The 18,066-nt window shown below is 36.2% G+C and overlaps 1 protein-coding gene across 1 annotated transcript; it reads right to left on the bottom strand.

Annotated features, from left to right (window-relative positions):
• Nucleotides 1-11,653: 11,653 nt before the first annotated feature.
• LOC311069538 (uncharacterized protein) lies at nucleotides 11,654-16,783 on the bottom strand. The gene is made up of 3 exons (XM_084092754.1): nucleotides 16,528-16,783; nucleotides 12,279-12,377; nucleotides 11,654-11,928 (listed from the first exon to the last, which is right to left on the bottom strand). Exons 1-3 carry the CDS (start codon nucleotides 16,571-16,573, stop codon nucleotides 11,843-11,845), a joined length of 231 nt encoding a protein of 76 aa, XP_083948880.1. The 5' UTR covers nucleotides 16,574-16,783; the 3' UTR covers nucleotides 11,654-11,842.
• Between the last annotated feature and the right edge of the window lie 1,283 nt (nucleotides 16,784-18,066).

Consider the following 18,066-nt stretch of genomic DNA (forward strand, 5'->3'; position numbering starts at 1 on the left):
TTGCGTTCGGACGCGAAAGCACTAAAATATAGTTGTTCCACCCACATCATTTGATTTCACACAAGTATTGGCGAGTGCACACAAAAATTCTCTGGGGAAAACAATACTTTTGCGAGAGAAATCTTTATTTTTTACCATGTCCCTTTTAGGGGTTACTCAAAAAATACCGTGGTATTACCATATGATACCAACACTGTTCCATGATACTGCCACAGTACTTTTTTTATAAGAGGATGCTCCCAAGTGTTTCCCTCAACAATGCATGGAAATATGGATGGAAAAAGAAGCTCAACTAAATAATCAATAAACGAGCTATGATTTTACATGCTTCAGTATCATGAGATGAAGTGATTGATTTCAGAGAAAAATAATCAAAATCAGAGAAACACGAGCGCAGCTGCTAAGATTCCTCTGGTGCTGCTTGATGAACGAGAACCTAAATCATCAATATTATGACATGAAAACAGCTTTCAAACCAGTTTTACGAGGGAAGCATTGCAGGGTTTTGAAATGCTTTGTATGTGCAGTCTCTGTGTACAAAGGCACGGTTTACACTCTCAGATTTCAGGATGTGTTGCTGTATTGGCGAATGGGAAATGTATTGAGAAACCTGGTACAAATACACTTTTACAGTCATTTGGGTTTCCTTCCTTATATTGTGAAAGAATGACAATCTTCTGTGATGTGTATAATATAATACACATCAGCATTCAGATACTCAGTATTGAGGGATGTCAAGACTCAACTGCCTCACATTCATACAGTATGTGTCTGATCCAGGGGATTTTTAAGTGCATGAAATGGATGTAATAGTCGATTAGGTGGCTTTAGATGGGTAGAGGAGTGTGGTGTTTGTGTGTTTATGCAACTTTTGCGCTGTAGATGGTGTTTAGTTGAATGCCCCTCAGCTGGTCTGCAGTTAACTTTTTATACCTTTTTTATGTACGCTTTATGGACTACTCCTGTTTTTTTTAAGCAAGTGGGAAGGTTTTCACTGAGATTGCCTTAGTTAGATTTTCCATGGACTTCCATGTTGTTTTTAAAGGTTTTTGTCTTGTCCTGTACAGTGGGACACTTAAGCCACACTTAAAATGTATGAATTTCAAAGCATTAGGCCTAGTTAGGGAAGTGTCAAGTAAATACAAGTGGCATTTACTTTATAGAAACATGGTACATGCACACTTTTCAAGCAAGACATTTCACAAAAAAGACATTTGAATGAGTTCAAAATGAAGACAAAAGTACGGTGACACATTGTGGATGTCAAACGTTAGTGGATCATTTTGATAGTTAATGTGATTCTTGGGGACACCAGTGTGAACTTGAGATGAAAGTGCCGACTTAATACATGCACTAAAATCACCAGTTGATTAAAAGTCATTGACAAATGGCTCAGAAAAGCTATCATTATCATTCATATTATTTTATCTAATGTAATGGCATTCAGACCTCTTTTAGTGTGACTTAAGTATCCAAATACTTTTGGGGCCACTTGCCTGAACGTCTGGCCTCTTAAATCTTCAGCACAGCATTGATAAAAAGGGCAACTCTCAGAATCTTTACACAAGTTGCAGGCTCTATGTCGCTCTTTCACAGACCTTCGTTGTCATCTTTGTTGTTGCATTCAGGGCTGGCTTTATTGTGTATATATTGGTGTACCTGTATGTATATAACTATTTTGTGGGGAGGACGGTGCTCTGAAGTGCAAGGGCAATGCTTCATGTCATTTAGTGATTTAGGAGCTTGTTTTCATCCACAAGAAAAGTGAGGGATTGTTGGCCTTGTGGTATGAGTTCAGATGCGTTGGAGACTCCAGGGCTTTTCTGTAGACCTGTCACTTCCAAGAACATACTCGTTTATCTGAAAGCGGTTAGGCGAACGGACCGTTGCATTCACAAATGATGTTTGAATGTTGCTGATGATCTGCCTTGTTATTTGATGTTGAAAAGTGAATGGTGTGTTGGAAGTAGTAATGGTGAAGGTTTGGGGTATTTTTAGAGAGTATTCAAAAACACAAGGGAAGCTACGCAGAAACCATTGATATCAATGTATTGGCCTTCACCGTTGAGGAGACTGTTGTTTGTGTTTTTATATCTGCTAATATCCAAGAGCTAATTTCCAAAACATGCACGGGGAGAGAGAGGAAATGCAAACGTCCGGGTCTAGATTCCCAGCTGGTGATTGTATTTACACTTGGAGGAAATGTTGGGCTTGAGTACAGCTCTGGACTTCCAAATGCTTTACTGTTTGCAGGGTGTTTGATTATATACTCATCGAATAATGGTGCGGAGAAAAAGCTTTTTTTGATGAAAAGAATGACCGTTATGAAAACCACAATGATGATCCTGATTATGCAAATGATTCAATGATGTTAACGAAATATGGAAAGGCAACTTTTTTTTTTTTTCTTGTGACAAAGTTTGAGCCAATCTGTCTCTTATGCATTCCTGCCAATGGGCAGAAAATACTGAAGAATTTAGAAAATAAAGAAACATTTTAAAAACAGTTGTTGTGTTTTTCTTCTGGAGATGCCTTCAGTCATTTATCCATTTAAAGATCTTTCACTAATGTTTTACACCTAAATAAATAAAAAAAATACTTTTGACAAATGTTTAAAACAGTGTAGAGTCATGACCAGCTGAATATTACTCACTTTATCTCTTTAACTTTCTCTATAATTCAACACTTTGGTTATGTAATAAATTAGTCATGGGTGACATGATCTGTAACCGAAATCCTGAAACGCTTTTGCGAGCTTCTACATCCACACCAGTAGGTGTCAGTATAAAGTCCATCACCACTGTTGTTTCCACAGAAGTCTACAAGTTTTCTTTTACTCACAAACCTGGGCTGTGCCTGAAATTGCATGCTCTCTTGAGTAGGTACTCATTTTGAAAAAGTAATTGCTTTTCGACCTCTAAAAAGTGTTTAAAAGTGTATAAGTATGAATGTGTTTCGGATCCAAATGTACTATATCGCAATCTTGTCATTATCATGTGACCTACTAGCATCAGTTGCGTTGCTTCACTGCCATTCACAATCCTTGCCTCATCATCCATCGTATACACACTTCAGAATCTCACCAGAAATAGTAGGTCATCAGGTACTTGCTGTTACTTGCTTTACATGCGGTCACATACTGTTTTTCAACTACTATATAGTAGGGAAGTATGCGTTACATTGCATTTGATACTATAGACCACAACATTCTTTTTAATGGACTCGAAAATGTCATTGGCATTAGTGGAATTGCATTGGCATGGTTCAAATCATACTTATCTGACTGTTACCAATTTGTAGCAGTAAATGAAGAGATGTCATATTGATCACAAGTTCAGTATGGAGTACCACAAGGCTCAGTACTAGGAACATTGCTGTTCACTCTGTACATGCTACCCTTGGGAGATATCATTAGGAAGCATGGCATTACTTTTCCAACACCGGCCGCATAGAATTAGTCTATGTGTGGGAAACACTGCAAGTATGACCATATTTGCCCTGTTCTGTCAACACTGCATTGTCTCCCTATTAAACATTATACTGAAGGGGGTGGATTGGAATCCACTGCTGCTTCAATGTATATGTAAAGAGTGATTATAATCATGGTATTAATCAATATTTTTCCTTCTAAATATTGTATGAGTTGAATGACTTCTCTGGAGATTTTACTTTGTTAAAGAAGTTACCAGTGTGATCACTGAAATGTTATTTTCTGTATTTGATATTTGAATGCAGTAACATTGCTTGCCTATTTATCCCGGCTTCCAGAAATTAAATAGGAACTGGTTTTGTGTTTGAGTTTGTCTTCAACGTTCAAACAAATAGGGATCATTGAAGTCTATAGTTTAAGGGACCATTTCTCAGTTAAAGCCTATATTTTCCATTTAGACTAAAGTGTCCTATCCTGAGAGAAAGAACTTGTTATCTTGATGTTTTGAGACGAGACTCCTGTTTATAGTTAGAGCCTGGCCAAATCCAACCTTGGAAAAGCTGTGTGTCCGTGTGTGTGTTAGTCTTCTTGCTTACAGGTTAAGGAACCACTGGCATTGTTGGAGTTGTTGTTCGAAACATGCTGGCACCCAGCAACCCAGATCTGCGACCTGGAAGGTCACGACGTGCCTAACTTCAGGGTCCGAGTGTCAGCTGCATAATCTATGGAGATATGCTTCAGTCTATCTGTATATGTGTGGAAAATTACTATGTTTATCTATTTCTTAGCCAATGAGAATCATTCAACCTGTAAGCAATGACGTAGCTTAGACCTTGGGAATGGTATAACTGCTGTGATCTTTGTAACTGTAAGCGGGGCGGCCTACGAACTCCTGTGTGAGTCTTGAAGCAGACTTCTGCTGATGAAACTGCAAACTATCTTCAGTAAAACTTTTCTTCAATTTTTTATAATTCTGACTCCGGGTCTTCTTTCAAACATCTGGTCCATGAGTCCTAAACTGTTAACCCCTAACAATATACATTTTAGCTCATCTGTTCTTGAGCGAGCTCTTAACGCATTATAGTCCGACCCCCCTAGATGAGACTTGGACCCTCCCAAAAGGGATGAAAATCATAGTTTGGGGGGTACTGAATTTTTTTAAAATAAAATATAATGTTAGCCTATCCAAAATTGTATCTATCTATAAATTACAGAAACGTCTGTCTGTCTGTCTGTCTGTCTGTTATTCGCATATCTCTCGAACCGTTAGTCCGATGGATTTCAAACTTGACAGGCGTCTTGCTATGGGCACGAGTAAGTGCAGTGCCAAGTTTGACATTGTTTGGAAATCCAAGAGAAATCCAAAAGATATTGTTAAAAATACCAGTAAAAGAAGCACTTAGAAGGTTGTGGTTTAAAAATAAACATTCTGACATTAGAGGGTTGTATCGGTCAAAGAAGCCCCAAGAAGGTTGTGGTTTAAAAATAAACATTCTGATAAGCTACACTGTTTACTTCTGAATATTATATTTTATTCACGGCCATCATTTGTAGTAACCTATTCACAAACTGTTTGCTCAAGCGTAGCATTTTTTCGGAGTTCACTGTGTAGCCTGCTCCCTGAAATCTGTAAGTCACCTACGCCGTTTACTTCTGTATATTATATCTATCTATAAATTACGGGAACGTCTTTCTGTCTGTCTGTGTGTGTGTGTGTGTTATTCGCATATCTCTCGAACCGTTATTCCTATGGATTTCAAACTTGACAGGTGTCTCACTACGGTCATGAGTAAGTGCAGTGCCAAGTTTGACATTGTTTGGATTAGAAATGCAAAAAATATCGGTAAATATATATCGGTAAAAGAAGCACACACTGGCTTTTGACCCTCACAGAGAGGGTCGAAGAAAGCAGTGGAGCTTAAGTAGCTTGGAGTTTCCTGTGTATCCTGCTCCCTGAATCGTGTAGTTCAATGTTCCACATTTATTGTATGTCATTATGTCAGTATCAGTATTTGCTTTCTACTATGCACAAATAAAAATGTCACTGAACTTTTGCTGTGTAATTGTAACAATAAGCACTCAAATACAAACAATTACTAAACCAACAATTACTAAAAACACACACAAAAACTTTGCACACACTTTGCACTGCTCCCTGAATCGACGCACTTATTCATTTGTGGATGTTAACTGAATCTGTAAGTCAGCTATGCTGTTTACTTCTGAATATTATATTTCATTCTGGTGCGCTTAACATTATCGCTACTGTGTAATATTAGCCTATGCTATTCACCAACTAAACATATCCTATTCAATTCATTCACAGTCTCTTTCATGGGCATCATTTGTAGTTGCCTATTCACAAACTGTCTGCTCAAGCATAGCGTTTTCTCGGAGTTCACTGTGTGCTTTCTACCATGCACAAATAAAAAAAGTCACTTAACTTTTGCTGTGCAATTGTAACAATGAGCACTCAAACACACCAAACCAACAATTACTAAAAACATACACAAAAACTGACTTTGCACAGGCATTTTGCACTAGTGTATTTAAATGCAGTATTATTACTATCATATACCAACAATTCAGGAAATAATCTAATGAAATACGATTTTCAAACCAATTGGGCTGTACATTTCTCTGGTACCTTCAGACTGTGTTCTTTGCTATGCTTCTTTGATATCACTTCACTAGCTGTCAAAACTTAGGCTATTTTTTGCTGACACACCAGCGCCTGTCAGCGAAAAATTAAGAGTAAGTGGCTGAATCAACTTTAATCTATGGTTTTGACTGCCATTTATATCATCATGCGTTGTGCTTTGTGGTAAATGTTATGAGCAGCTCGTCACATAGGCCCTTTTTAGGGGAGCTTCAGCTTACCGCAGTCAGCTGGATCTGGTCTGTATCCAGATCAGATGGTGGACCTGCACCAGAGGTGGGTAGTAACAAAGTACATTTACTTCGTTACATTTACTTGAGGTTTTTTTTTTTTTTTTGGAAAAATTGTACTTTTAAGAGTAGATTTGAATGTGGGTACTTTTTAACTCGAGTACATTTCTAATGAAAAAACTGTACTTTCACTTCGTTACGTTGGGCGACGTTCCTCTCGTTACTTTATTTTAATGCAATATGTGTTGTTAAATGCGTAGTTTATTCCAAGCGCGCTACTGGCATGAAGTTGGTTTGACGTTCGATATTCGCACATTTAGGGACCGTCTCAAAATTACATGCGACATTGGTATAAACGTTTCTAACTTCAATAGCATTTGAAGAGTCATAAATCAAACTGTACATTGTTCACCCAGGTCTCATGTATGATGCACACCTTTAATATTTTTGGTATTTATGACAATAAACTGCTAAATCATATGCAAATATTGCTATGTATTTCACTACTGTATGGGATCATACACAAAATATGACAATATTTAAAGCTCAATAGCATTTGAAGACAATGACTTACAGTCATAAATCAAACTGTACATTGTTCACCCAGGTCTCATGTATGGTGCACACCTTTAATATTTTTGGTATTTATGACAATAAACTGCTAAATCATATGCAAATATTGCTATGTATTTCACTACTGTATGGGATCATACACAAAATATGACAATATTTAAAGCTCAATAGCATTTAAAGACAATGACTTACAGTCATAAATCAAACTGTACATTGTTCACCCAGGTCTCATGTATGATGCACACCTTTATTATTTTTGGTATTTAAACAAATCGGTTCGCGAATCAGTTTGAATGATCTGGGCCCGGTTTCCCGATAACGCTCACTCTTAGCGCGCTAAAAAAAACTCGAAAGATATATCTTACCAAAGTTGTTTATGTTCCTAAGTGTGTTCCCCGAACCATACCTTAGGAAGCTGCTTAAGATATACCTTCTTACGTGCGACGTTACCCGGCGCTGTCCGTGGCGATGGTGCTGAATTGTTTGATATCGATGGCTCGAGAATCAATTATTCTCTCGTGCAGGGGCTGTTTATGTGAGAAAGCGGTGATCTTTATAAATGAAGCACTTCAGAAATAGTTGAAATTGCAATTTATTATGATTATTGGATATTATAAAAAATAATCCAAACTATAATAGCCTATAATAGCCTAGCCTACATATTTTAAAATTGTAACATATATTGCTGCCACAATAACCTTTTCAAAAATGTACGTGCCTTCTTCTCTTTCCCATTTTTGTTCGCTGAGGTGGAGCTGCGATGAAATATTGTTCTTGTAAATACTTTCCAGCATTTCAGTAATAAAAGTTTACATCTTGCGTACGGAGCTCGGCAGTGATCAAAAAGGATTTAAACCGTGAATTTTGAATCTCTTGTAAACTCAGAGATGTGGATTCAGACGGCAATTAAATTACCACATGACCTGTTTGTCAAAAAACAGAAGGTACTAATTTGGCCAGGGATTTTTACGCGGGTTGGGTGAGAAAAACACTGATATTATGGATTCGGACGGCACTAAAATCACCGACTTACCCCTGTAAATGTTTAAAATACCGGACGAGCCCATGAGAAACAATATTAGCGTCCGAATAGGACTTAACTGACAGTAGCCTATGCTTTCACTGGCCTTTAAAAGAGCGTTTTAATTAAATTAATAATATTGTATAATAATATAATTAAAAATCTAACAACAATCAGTGTAATGTCAATTTTATTCTTTGCATGAAAACACTTGAATTAGCCTAATTTAATACTGTCTGGGTGTATTAAAACTTCAGAATTATATTCATATAGACCTGCAACAGTGATAAGGTAAAGCTAAGAGTGGTCCAGACCAACCTTACGAAAGTGTGACTTACAGAAGATATACTTAGCGAACGAACGTTTCGGGAATCGTGCCATAAGGTTAAGAGAGAGGTTAAGGAATAGGTTAAGAACTACTTAGAGATAAGAACGCTTTGGGAAACCGGGCCCTGTTCAGTTCCTGCACGCACTGAATCGTCTGAAGCGCTTTCAATTCACACTCGACTCGAGTCGTAACAGGAAGATTTAAGAACATCAAGAGCGTTGGATGAAGTGGCCGTGGACCTACAGTACAGTCAAGTGAAAGCAAATCTGCAAATGCATCATATTTTTGATGCATTTTTTTTTTTTTTTTCTTTATTAGTTGAACATCTTCGTAAGCTGTCTGTGAATGAATGATTCCACAGGACGATATTCGATTTCATTTCACTCAGGTAGGCTAATACATTTTACAACCAAACAGATTATTAGCCTACGCCACGATAGCACTACTAGAAAGTATGACATTACCCGTTTTTTTAGACATATACATTCATTTATACATTAAATAAGCTACCATTGTTCACATTTTATGAACACCCGCCATCCCGCGGTAGTTTGTGTGTATTGTTGCGCAGTGGCGTGCGAACTCGACTTGAAAACGAATGCCTTTGACTGCCGTAGACGTTAACCAGTTTAAACATGCTTGCAGAAATATACATTTGATTATATTTTGGAGAACAGGCAGAAGATCCGTCGATGTACTTTTTTTCTTTTCTTTTTTTCTTTTTTTTGCGTTCAGATGTTAAGTAGCAGTCATGAGCGCGAGCACATGTGAAGAGTTTTAACTCTTTCTTCTCTGTCTCAATTACATGCCTTTGAATACAACACTCTGCAGATTCACTTTATTTCGACATTGTCTAATAATCCAAATGTAGTTGTATAAGTTACTATTATACAAACCAAATAACAGGCAATGATTTTCGGGCTACAGATGTTTTTGTTGCAAAGATAGCCTACTTATGATAATAATAGTCATTTAAATTAAAAAAATCTAAATAATATCATTTTATATATATGACGACTTCAAATGCAAAAGCCTCTAAGTACCATCTGACATTTTCTTCTAAAAGAGCATTTTTATCAAGCTTGTATGTTTATGTTCAGTTATTTCACTTAAATGGCAATGAAAAGTACTTATTATCATTAAAGTGAAATTACTGAACTTAAATATACGAGCTTGATAAAAATGCTTGTTTTAGAAGAAAATTTCAGATGGTACTCAGAGGCTTTTGCATCATGAAGTCTTCACATATATATATGTATGTATATATATATATATATATATATATATATATATATATATATATATATATATATAGAGGCCTATATGATCTGAAGTAACTAGTAACTACTTGAGTAGTTTTTTCATTGGATACCTTTTTACTCTTACTCAAGTAACTATTAAGATTATTACTTTTACTTTGAGTAAATATTTTAATATTTAAAATATAAGTACTTGTACTTTTACTTGAGTACAGTTTTTGGATACTCTATACCCACCTCTGACCTGCACCTACAGCGGAACTGAATCAACACTATACGTCAGCTGAATAACAGCCGAAAGGCATCATTTTTCCTGTCATAACTGTAAAGCTGCTTTCAAACAATATGTATTGTAACAGACCTATATAAATAAATGTGACTTGACTGCGATTCGGGACGCAACCATTGGTAAACTTCATTGTTTAATCAAAAATAGCCATTACTGCTTGGTTGTGTAACATAAAAACCTTTTGGGTTACATTGCTAGAAAAAATATTATGTATGCAATAATTATAACACATTATAATCACACACTGTGATTATTAATTAAAATGTTCATAAGAAGAATATGAAAAATGCCCTTGAGGCTAATGGGATTGTACTTTGTGCCCTGCGGGTACGGGCACAGCTTGTGTGTCAGCGAAAAATTGAGTAAGTGGCTGAATCAACTTTAATCTATGGTTTTGACTGCCATTTATATCGTCACGCGTTGTGCTTTGTGGTAAATGTTATGAGCAGCTCGTCACATAGGCGTCACTAGGCCCTTTTTAGGGGAGCTTCAGCTTACCGCAGTCAGCTGGATCTGGTCTGTATCCAGATCAGATGGTGGACCTGCACCTGGACACGACCAAAACGCAGCCCTGAATGTCAGCAGAGACCGTGTCTACTACACAATCCCCTCGTGAAGGCTTCGTCGACACGACAGTCATCGGCACAGATCCTCTCTAAGACCACAAGAACCAAACAGGTTCTCCGCACAGACCCTTTGGCCAGCTCCGGCTCCATACCTCTTCAAGACCGGCGTGATGAATCACTCTTCAAGCAAAAGGAACTTTTAAATGCTACCGATTCCAGTCTGACTTCTGACCTGTAATGCTGCCTGAATCATAATCATACACTGTCCGTTCGTTGGCCAGAGGAGAACTGAGCGACTGAGCCTGGGTTCTCCCAAGGTATTTTTTTCTCCATTCTGTCACCTGATGGAGTTTGGGTTCCTTGCCACTGTCGCCTCTGGCTTGCTTAGTGGGGACACTTAATATTTAACAGGATTATTGATCTGACTATACTGACGCTGTTGTATGAGAACCGATCTGAGCTGGACATCAATGACATCATTTTTTGCAAAACTGCTTTATAGATGAAATCTAATTGAAAACTAATTTAATAATTGATGATCTTTACAACTGAACTGAATCAACACTATACGTCAGCTGAATAAGAGCCGAAAGGCATAATTTTTCCTGTCATCAATGTAAAGCTGCTTTCAAACAATATGTATTGTAAAAGACCTACAGTATATAAATAAATGTGACTTGACTGCGATTCGGGACGCAACCATTGGTAAACTTCATTGTTTAATCAAAAATAGGCATTACTGTTTGGTTGTGTAACATAAAAACCTTTTGGGTTACATTGCTAGAAAAAATATTATGTATGCAATAATTATAACACATTATAATCACACACTGTGATTATTAATTAAAATGTTCATAACAAGAATATGAAAAATGGCCTTGAGGCTAATGGGATTGTACTTTGTGCCCTTTGAGATTTTCAGTTGAGTAGCTCTTACTAAAATTCATGCTACATTTTGTTAGAATACACAGCTAATTTTGAATGACTGTCAATGGAAAAAGATGCTTTTTGCTGCTAGATGGTGTAGTTGCAACATCTACCAACAGGGGCGAACCGAGTCTGAGTCATTCCAGCAAAACCTTGACCCCTCAGTTGTGTGAGCCAGCAAAAAATAAAATAAAACACACATAAAAAAAGAGCTTGACCCTGTAAACTTTGAAGTTTGGACCAGTAAACAAGCAACATTGCAGACCTTGAATGATGTTTATGTTCTTTAGTGATTGCTTCAGTCTGTTAGAGAGAGAGGTTATGTTGTGTGCATTTCTTCCCGACTCAGAAAAACTGCCTGTTTTCTGCTGTACTAATAAACCTTGATTTATTTGTTGATTTCAGGATGACTAATATAATTTCTTCACACTGTATTATAAGCATGCATGTTAACAAGATGATTTCTATCTACATTAAAGAACACGAAATCACAGTCTGATTGTCACAATTTTTTTTTCCAAGTCACGTTGTTGCATTGGTGTTAGAAAATAGTGTGAGGATCAAGCATTGCACCGGCTTTCATAACAGCATTTCCAGCCTTTCCTTTGACAGAAGTCCATGCTGACGCAGCCCTTCTCTCCAGTCACTGTGAAGGAGAAGATTTGACACATATCAAATGTTTATCATGGTATTATCTTCCTTTTCCTAGATGATGGGTTTGAAACATCTACAGTATGAGACCAAGGGCAATTGTGATGTCCTAAAATCAACTAAAAATCAGATGCATTTTTTTTTTTTTTTTTTCAACTGTTCAAAGTTTAGATGACTTTAAAATGGAATTCACACCAGGTTGTTATTGTGCCCTACTTACAACTTTGATGTTTCCAAAAGAAGTCACATTCTGATGAAATCGTTCCACTGATGTTTGAAATCTGGATTTGATCTGATTGCACTGATTGTGTAATGTGGAATCGTGCAGTTTGCGCACTCATTTACCTCTGGTGTAGCAGGCCTGAGGAACTTTACTTCTGCAGGTCAGGACCATGTTCCTCACCATCAGGAAATCCTCCCCATAGCACTCGATGGAATAATCCGCTGCACCACATACAAACAAACGGACCTTTAGTTTGTTGTCAGAACAGTACAATTATATCACGAAGGTTTCAGATATTTACAATGTTACTGCATTAAAATACCTAAGAAACACTGTACCTGTTAACTGTCATCCTGCTTTTTGAACATAGATGTCAAAATGTACCAGCTGACCTTAAATGGTTGTAATTTATAAATGCTTTGGAATACAAACCTAAGGTTGGTCTCAATTTAAAGAAGCACTCAGCAGATTATTGCTAAAATCTAAACGTTTGGGAAACAAATGAAATTGTAAAAAAAAGAAAAAGAAGTTTAAGTTTACTTTAAGGCTAATGTACTAATCATTACCACTATGAACTAATCATCATCTTTTTTCTTTCTTTTTAAAGTTGAGTTCCAAATTTGAAGTTGATATCACAAAAATGGAGGTTCCTATGAGAATTTGTTTTGGCGTTGTACCAAAAATAGCCACCAGGTGACATTCCATTGAATTTTTCTCTTGCCACAAATTACAGTTTTTCTCAATTGCTAAAACACAACTTCTGAAACCTTGCTCCATTTTCTGAAAACGTTAAACACAACACCTCATCTTCAAGCACTATTCACAAAACCTCTGACTCCTCTCGCAAAATGAAACTTTCGCCTCAAAACAGTTTTACCTGTGTTCAAAATCAAACACTGCTCTCAAATCATAAACAAAGTGATCAAAATGATACCAAGCAGTCAGTAAACAATACACCAAAAAATAGAAAACACATTGTTCGAAACATAGTTCTCAGGGAGAAGTCCATTTTTACAGTTTTTTTCCAACTGCTTACACACTAAATCTTTTCATGTCACACGATTTTTGAAACCTCTCACTCAAAGTGCAAAACTACATACCAAATCTCCAAAACCATAAGCTATTTCTCAGCCTTTGACTCAGTTTTCAATTGCATTAAACACTTTTTTCGAAAAACTACACACAATTCTCTACCTAAAACACAAAAATCTAACAGGAAGTGACTTGCTTTCCTTTTCCAAACACAACCAATCAAAATACTACACTTATTCACCAGGGGCACGTTCAAGTTCAAAACGGTGCGCAACGTTTTGCTACGGTTTCCGGGTTGAACGTCATGTTTCCTGGAAACGGCATGCACCGGGTTTGAGATACGTTTTCTCTTGTTTGGTGGGTGTGTCAGAACTAAAGTCCAATCAGCAGCAACATGTATATAAAGCACGTGGTATTAAAGTGAACTCGCACAATGGGTTCAAGGAAAGTAATTTACAAATTTGTTTGATGCAGCTCCACTGTCTATGTGCAGCTCGGTATACACAACAACTGAGGATATTAGAAGACATGTTTGTCGAAAGTTTTATTGTAAAAAATATAGGATATCAACATAATGATGTAGTTGTTTATATTTTTAGCTTCATTGCAAGTATAGAAATAAACAATGGTAATTAAGTGTTTTTCCTAAAAATGAGAAAGAAAATACAGGGTATTAAAACAGTATGAGCTACAAATAAAGTCAGTATGTGAGGCTAAATAGATGTGTTTTAGTCTGAATTAGGTAAGATGTGTGCTTCCATTTCAGTTTCAGCAATCCCTTCACTCGATTGGGATGTTCTCTTTTGTTCTGGGCGGCAAGTGCAGTAACTGTAACATCGGGCATATTTTGTAGTATTAATAAACACATATTTATACCGACTTCATCAGGCTCCGAAAATTCTTCACAAAGAACACAAAGAATGGCCTTCTCAGCTGCCATAGTTGCAACTCTTGCATCATCAGAACAGTGTGTTCAACGCATCACCGTTTCTGTTTAAAAAATGTTGTGCAACGTTTTGTCGGGGCTGAACACAGCCCAGGTTACACACACACACTCCTCATGTGCAAACACAAATTGCTGATCACTAACCAATCACTGCTTTACTGTAGTATAGGCCTAAACAGGTCAAAGGTCAGATGATCTGTTTTGAACAATGGGTTCCTGGGACCCCCCCCCCCATATTCTACTGTATACTGTATTCTAAAGAATATACTTTTGGTTTACAGAACATATGTTTATGGTTTTGTTGTATGCTACTGTAAACAACAATGTTAGGCCTAATAAATATTTTCTGTTTCTACATTGCATTGGTGTTTACAGTGTACTTGTTACATCAGATTACTTTCACTGTAGAACATTGTATTGAAATGTAGATATAAGCCTATGAAAGACCAAAGAGCTTTAGATTTAGAACAACAGTGTTTACATGGTATATCCAAAAATGTACTATTGTGAAAGAAGTGTTTGCCATTTGATGCTAATGTTTCATTCTGACTTGTGTTTATTGCATTTTGAATGCAGTGTGAGGCATTTTGCATTTTGTGTGTGCAGTTTGGGGAATTGTGTGTAGAGTTTTGAAAACGTGTGTAAGAAGTTGGAAAAAACTGTAATCTCAAAACAAATTTCATATTTTTCTGTCACTGTCTTTTGATGAACGGAAACATGTTCTATCATAGTAGCTCAAAATTGATCAGAAATTACAACTCTGCTCTTTGCAATTTTTTTTTGTTCTTCCTCCTCCTTGTACCCCTATTTTTACAGTACTGAACCCTGCATCTCACAAACTTGTCCTTTGTCTCTGTGATACTGTAATTCTTGTTCTTTGTTGATATGAACCAGTCAAAATCTATTGAGCAGTCAGTACTGTTAACAAATGGAAAGCACAATGTTCAGGGACATACAATTTGTCTAAAAGGGACAAAAATCAAAGGAGTAAACATGTGATCAGTGTGCTTCTTCTTGTCTTTGGGCTGGGTCAGGCCAGGCCAGAGCACTTCATCGACATCACAAGCAATATTGTCCCTCCTCCTCCTCGTCGCCCACCTCACATACTCTCACATTGTTTCTTCTATCCATTCTCAGACTTTCTCCTTCCCACCTTCAACAAGCTGTTTGCTCTCTGATCTGGCTTATTTTGGTTGTGTCACATCTTTTGAAACAGGTTAAATCAGTTTTGAGCGGTTGTGTTCAATCAATGACATGTGTTCTCTATTGGTATTTTATTGTTGCCTCTTGTGCTTACCAGTATGGATGACGTGCATTAGAGTGCAGAATGTGTTTTGAGAATGAGAATGTGTTTAGAGTTTTGCTGAAAAGTCTAAGTGAGATCTGCAAATTGTGTTTTACCATGTGAAATGGTTTAAGGTATTGACAACAGACTGCACAATTAGATAAATGAGTTCAGGCAACTGAGAACTTTGTTCAGCCAATGGGTTTTAGTGTTTTAGCAATTGAGAAAAACTAATACATTTATCACTTCTATCACAAAACAGTCACCAAATATGGAACCTCGAGTCTCTCCAACGATATGTTTTGTCAAAATAAGAAAAAGTTGATTCTAATGCAGTAAATTTTGTAATACGAAACATGACACCAGAGCAGCTAAAAGGGTTTAAAGTACTGTCTCCATGGTGACACAGTCCAATTTCAAAACTGTTTGTACATGATTGTATTTTGAGCATTTAAACTTTCAAATGATAATTTATGATAATTTCTAAAGCCAATAAAAAAGTATGCTGAGTTTCCTGAAAAGCATAAAAAATCTTACGCACCCCAAACTTTTGAATAGTATTATTTTAAATGATGCCATTAACACAATATATATATATATATATATATATATATATATATATATATATATATATATATATATATATATATATATATATTAAGGTATTGGGTAAGGTATAAGGTACATACATATATATATACTTTTCACCTTAACTGTTACATTTTAACTCTTAGTCACACTTTACATTGATGTTGCTGTGAACACTGAGTAATACTAATGATTAAGACAAATGATAAATACTTAATAATAAATGTTCTCTCTCTCTCTCTCTCTCTCTCTCTCTCTCTCTCTCTCTCAATTTAGTGTCTCCAATTCACCAGACATGATCGTCTTTGGATTGAGTGGGAATACCTATTGTAGTAAATTGCCAAATATTTCAATTAAACTTAACACAGTAATATAAAGTGAGTGTGCAAGAGAAAAAACAGCTAATGCCGTAGAAATCCACGTAATTTAATCTATTTTCAGCTAGTACAATACCTTCAGCAGAAAGTAAATTATCTGGTGTGATCTGGTCAAACAACAATGCAAGCAGTTCCTGACTCACCCATGCAGAGAGGCAGCAACAGGAACAGGACGAACAAGGCCTTCATTGTAGATCTGTGTTTTGGTGATGCAGTGTCTATGTTGTCCAACTGTCTGTTGGAATCTGAGCTTTTGCACTTTTATAGCGTTTTTGTGGATATGCAAACGTGACGTGTTTCAAACACACCCATACAGACAGTGTGCAAAGTGTAAACGGGATACTGTGTAAACTGCAGGGATAAGCTACTTCTAGAAACAAATAGTGATGAAATATGTGTGTTTTCAATGGATGTGGTCAGAAATATATAGCCTACTGACTTTTTTTTTTTCTCACGATTTCACAAGTAGGAAGCAGCAAGTATATTAAATGTCTTTAACTTCTATATACTAAAATTTAGGTAGCACTTTATTTTACAGTTCTGTTCCACATACATTTACTTATTATAGCAATTAAAATAACTGGGTAATACTAACCTTGAACCTAACCTTAATCCATGTATTTACTTTATATTAACCAATACTTTATTAGGTAAGTACACTGTAAGTACATGTACTGTAAAATAAAGTGTAACTAATATTTAAATGAATAATTTTGCAATACAATGCACTGATTGTGTACATACATGTTTTATATTGTAGCATACTTGTATTTAAAAGTACCTTAATGTAAATGCAGCTGCATTGACCTTCTGTTGACCTTTCCTTAATCCTTAACCTACCCTTAACTGTACCCATACCACCTAACCTTACTCATATCCTGCTCAATAGCAGCACAAGTGTTTTGCAATACAACATCAACACAATTAGTACAATGTACCAAACAATTCATTTTGAAGTACATAGTTAAGGACACCTAGCCTACACTGTAAAAAATAAAAAATCAAGTCATTTCAACTTAAATTACATTAAACTGACTTTAAAAATGAGTTGAATCTTGTATAATCTATTTTTAAAAAGTTGAAAAGTGATGAGTTAAAGCATGCAAAAACATATCGTCACCTTCCTAAAATAATTGCCTAAGTCATTATCATTATCTGATCATCATGTACCGGATGATTCACTTAATCACAGATAGCGTTTGACACATGCTGTACAGCACAGGACATCCTACATAAGAATGTGTTTTTATATGACGCTGCATCAAAGTGTTCTGTTTAGAATAAACAGTTTTTTTTATTCTGTTTAGAATAAAACAGTTTTTTTTTTTTTTTTTCATAAATCTTCTCCTCATGATGCTGGCCACATCTGGTAAAATCACCCACATCCTCAGTTGAACAGATCATGCAATTCTACCCCTGTAGTATAATGGCCTATGTCAAGAGTGTGACTTAGGCCGTTTTATTTTGCCTAAGTCGACTTAGGCAATTTTACAAGCTTTTCAAGATGGCAGCTGCATCAAGAAGAACGAAAATCTACTCAACCTCTCAATTATTGGTTCAGTTTTTTGTGTTTACTGAGAAACCTGAAAAAAAAATGACTTGGGCAATTATTTTAGGAAGGTGTCATAACTTATTAATCATATCATTTTTTTTTTTTTTTTTTTTTAACATACTCCAATAAT

This window comes from Abramis brama, assembly GCF_963993115.1.
Source record: "Abramis brama genome assembly, chromosome: 19".
Lineage (NCBI taxonomy): Eukaryota > Metazoa > Chordata > Actinopteri > Cypriniformes > Leuciscidae > Abramis > Abramis brama.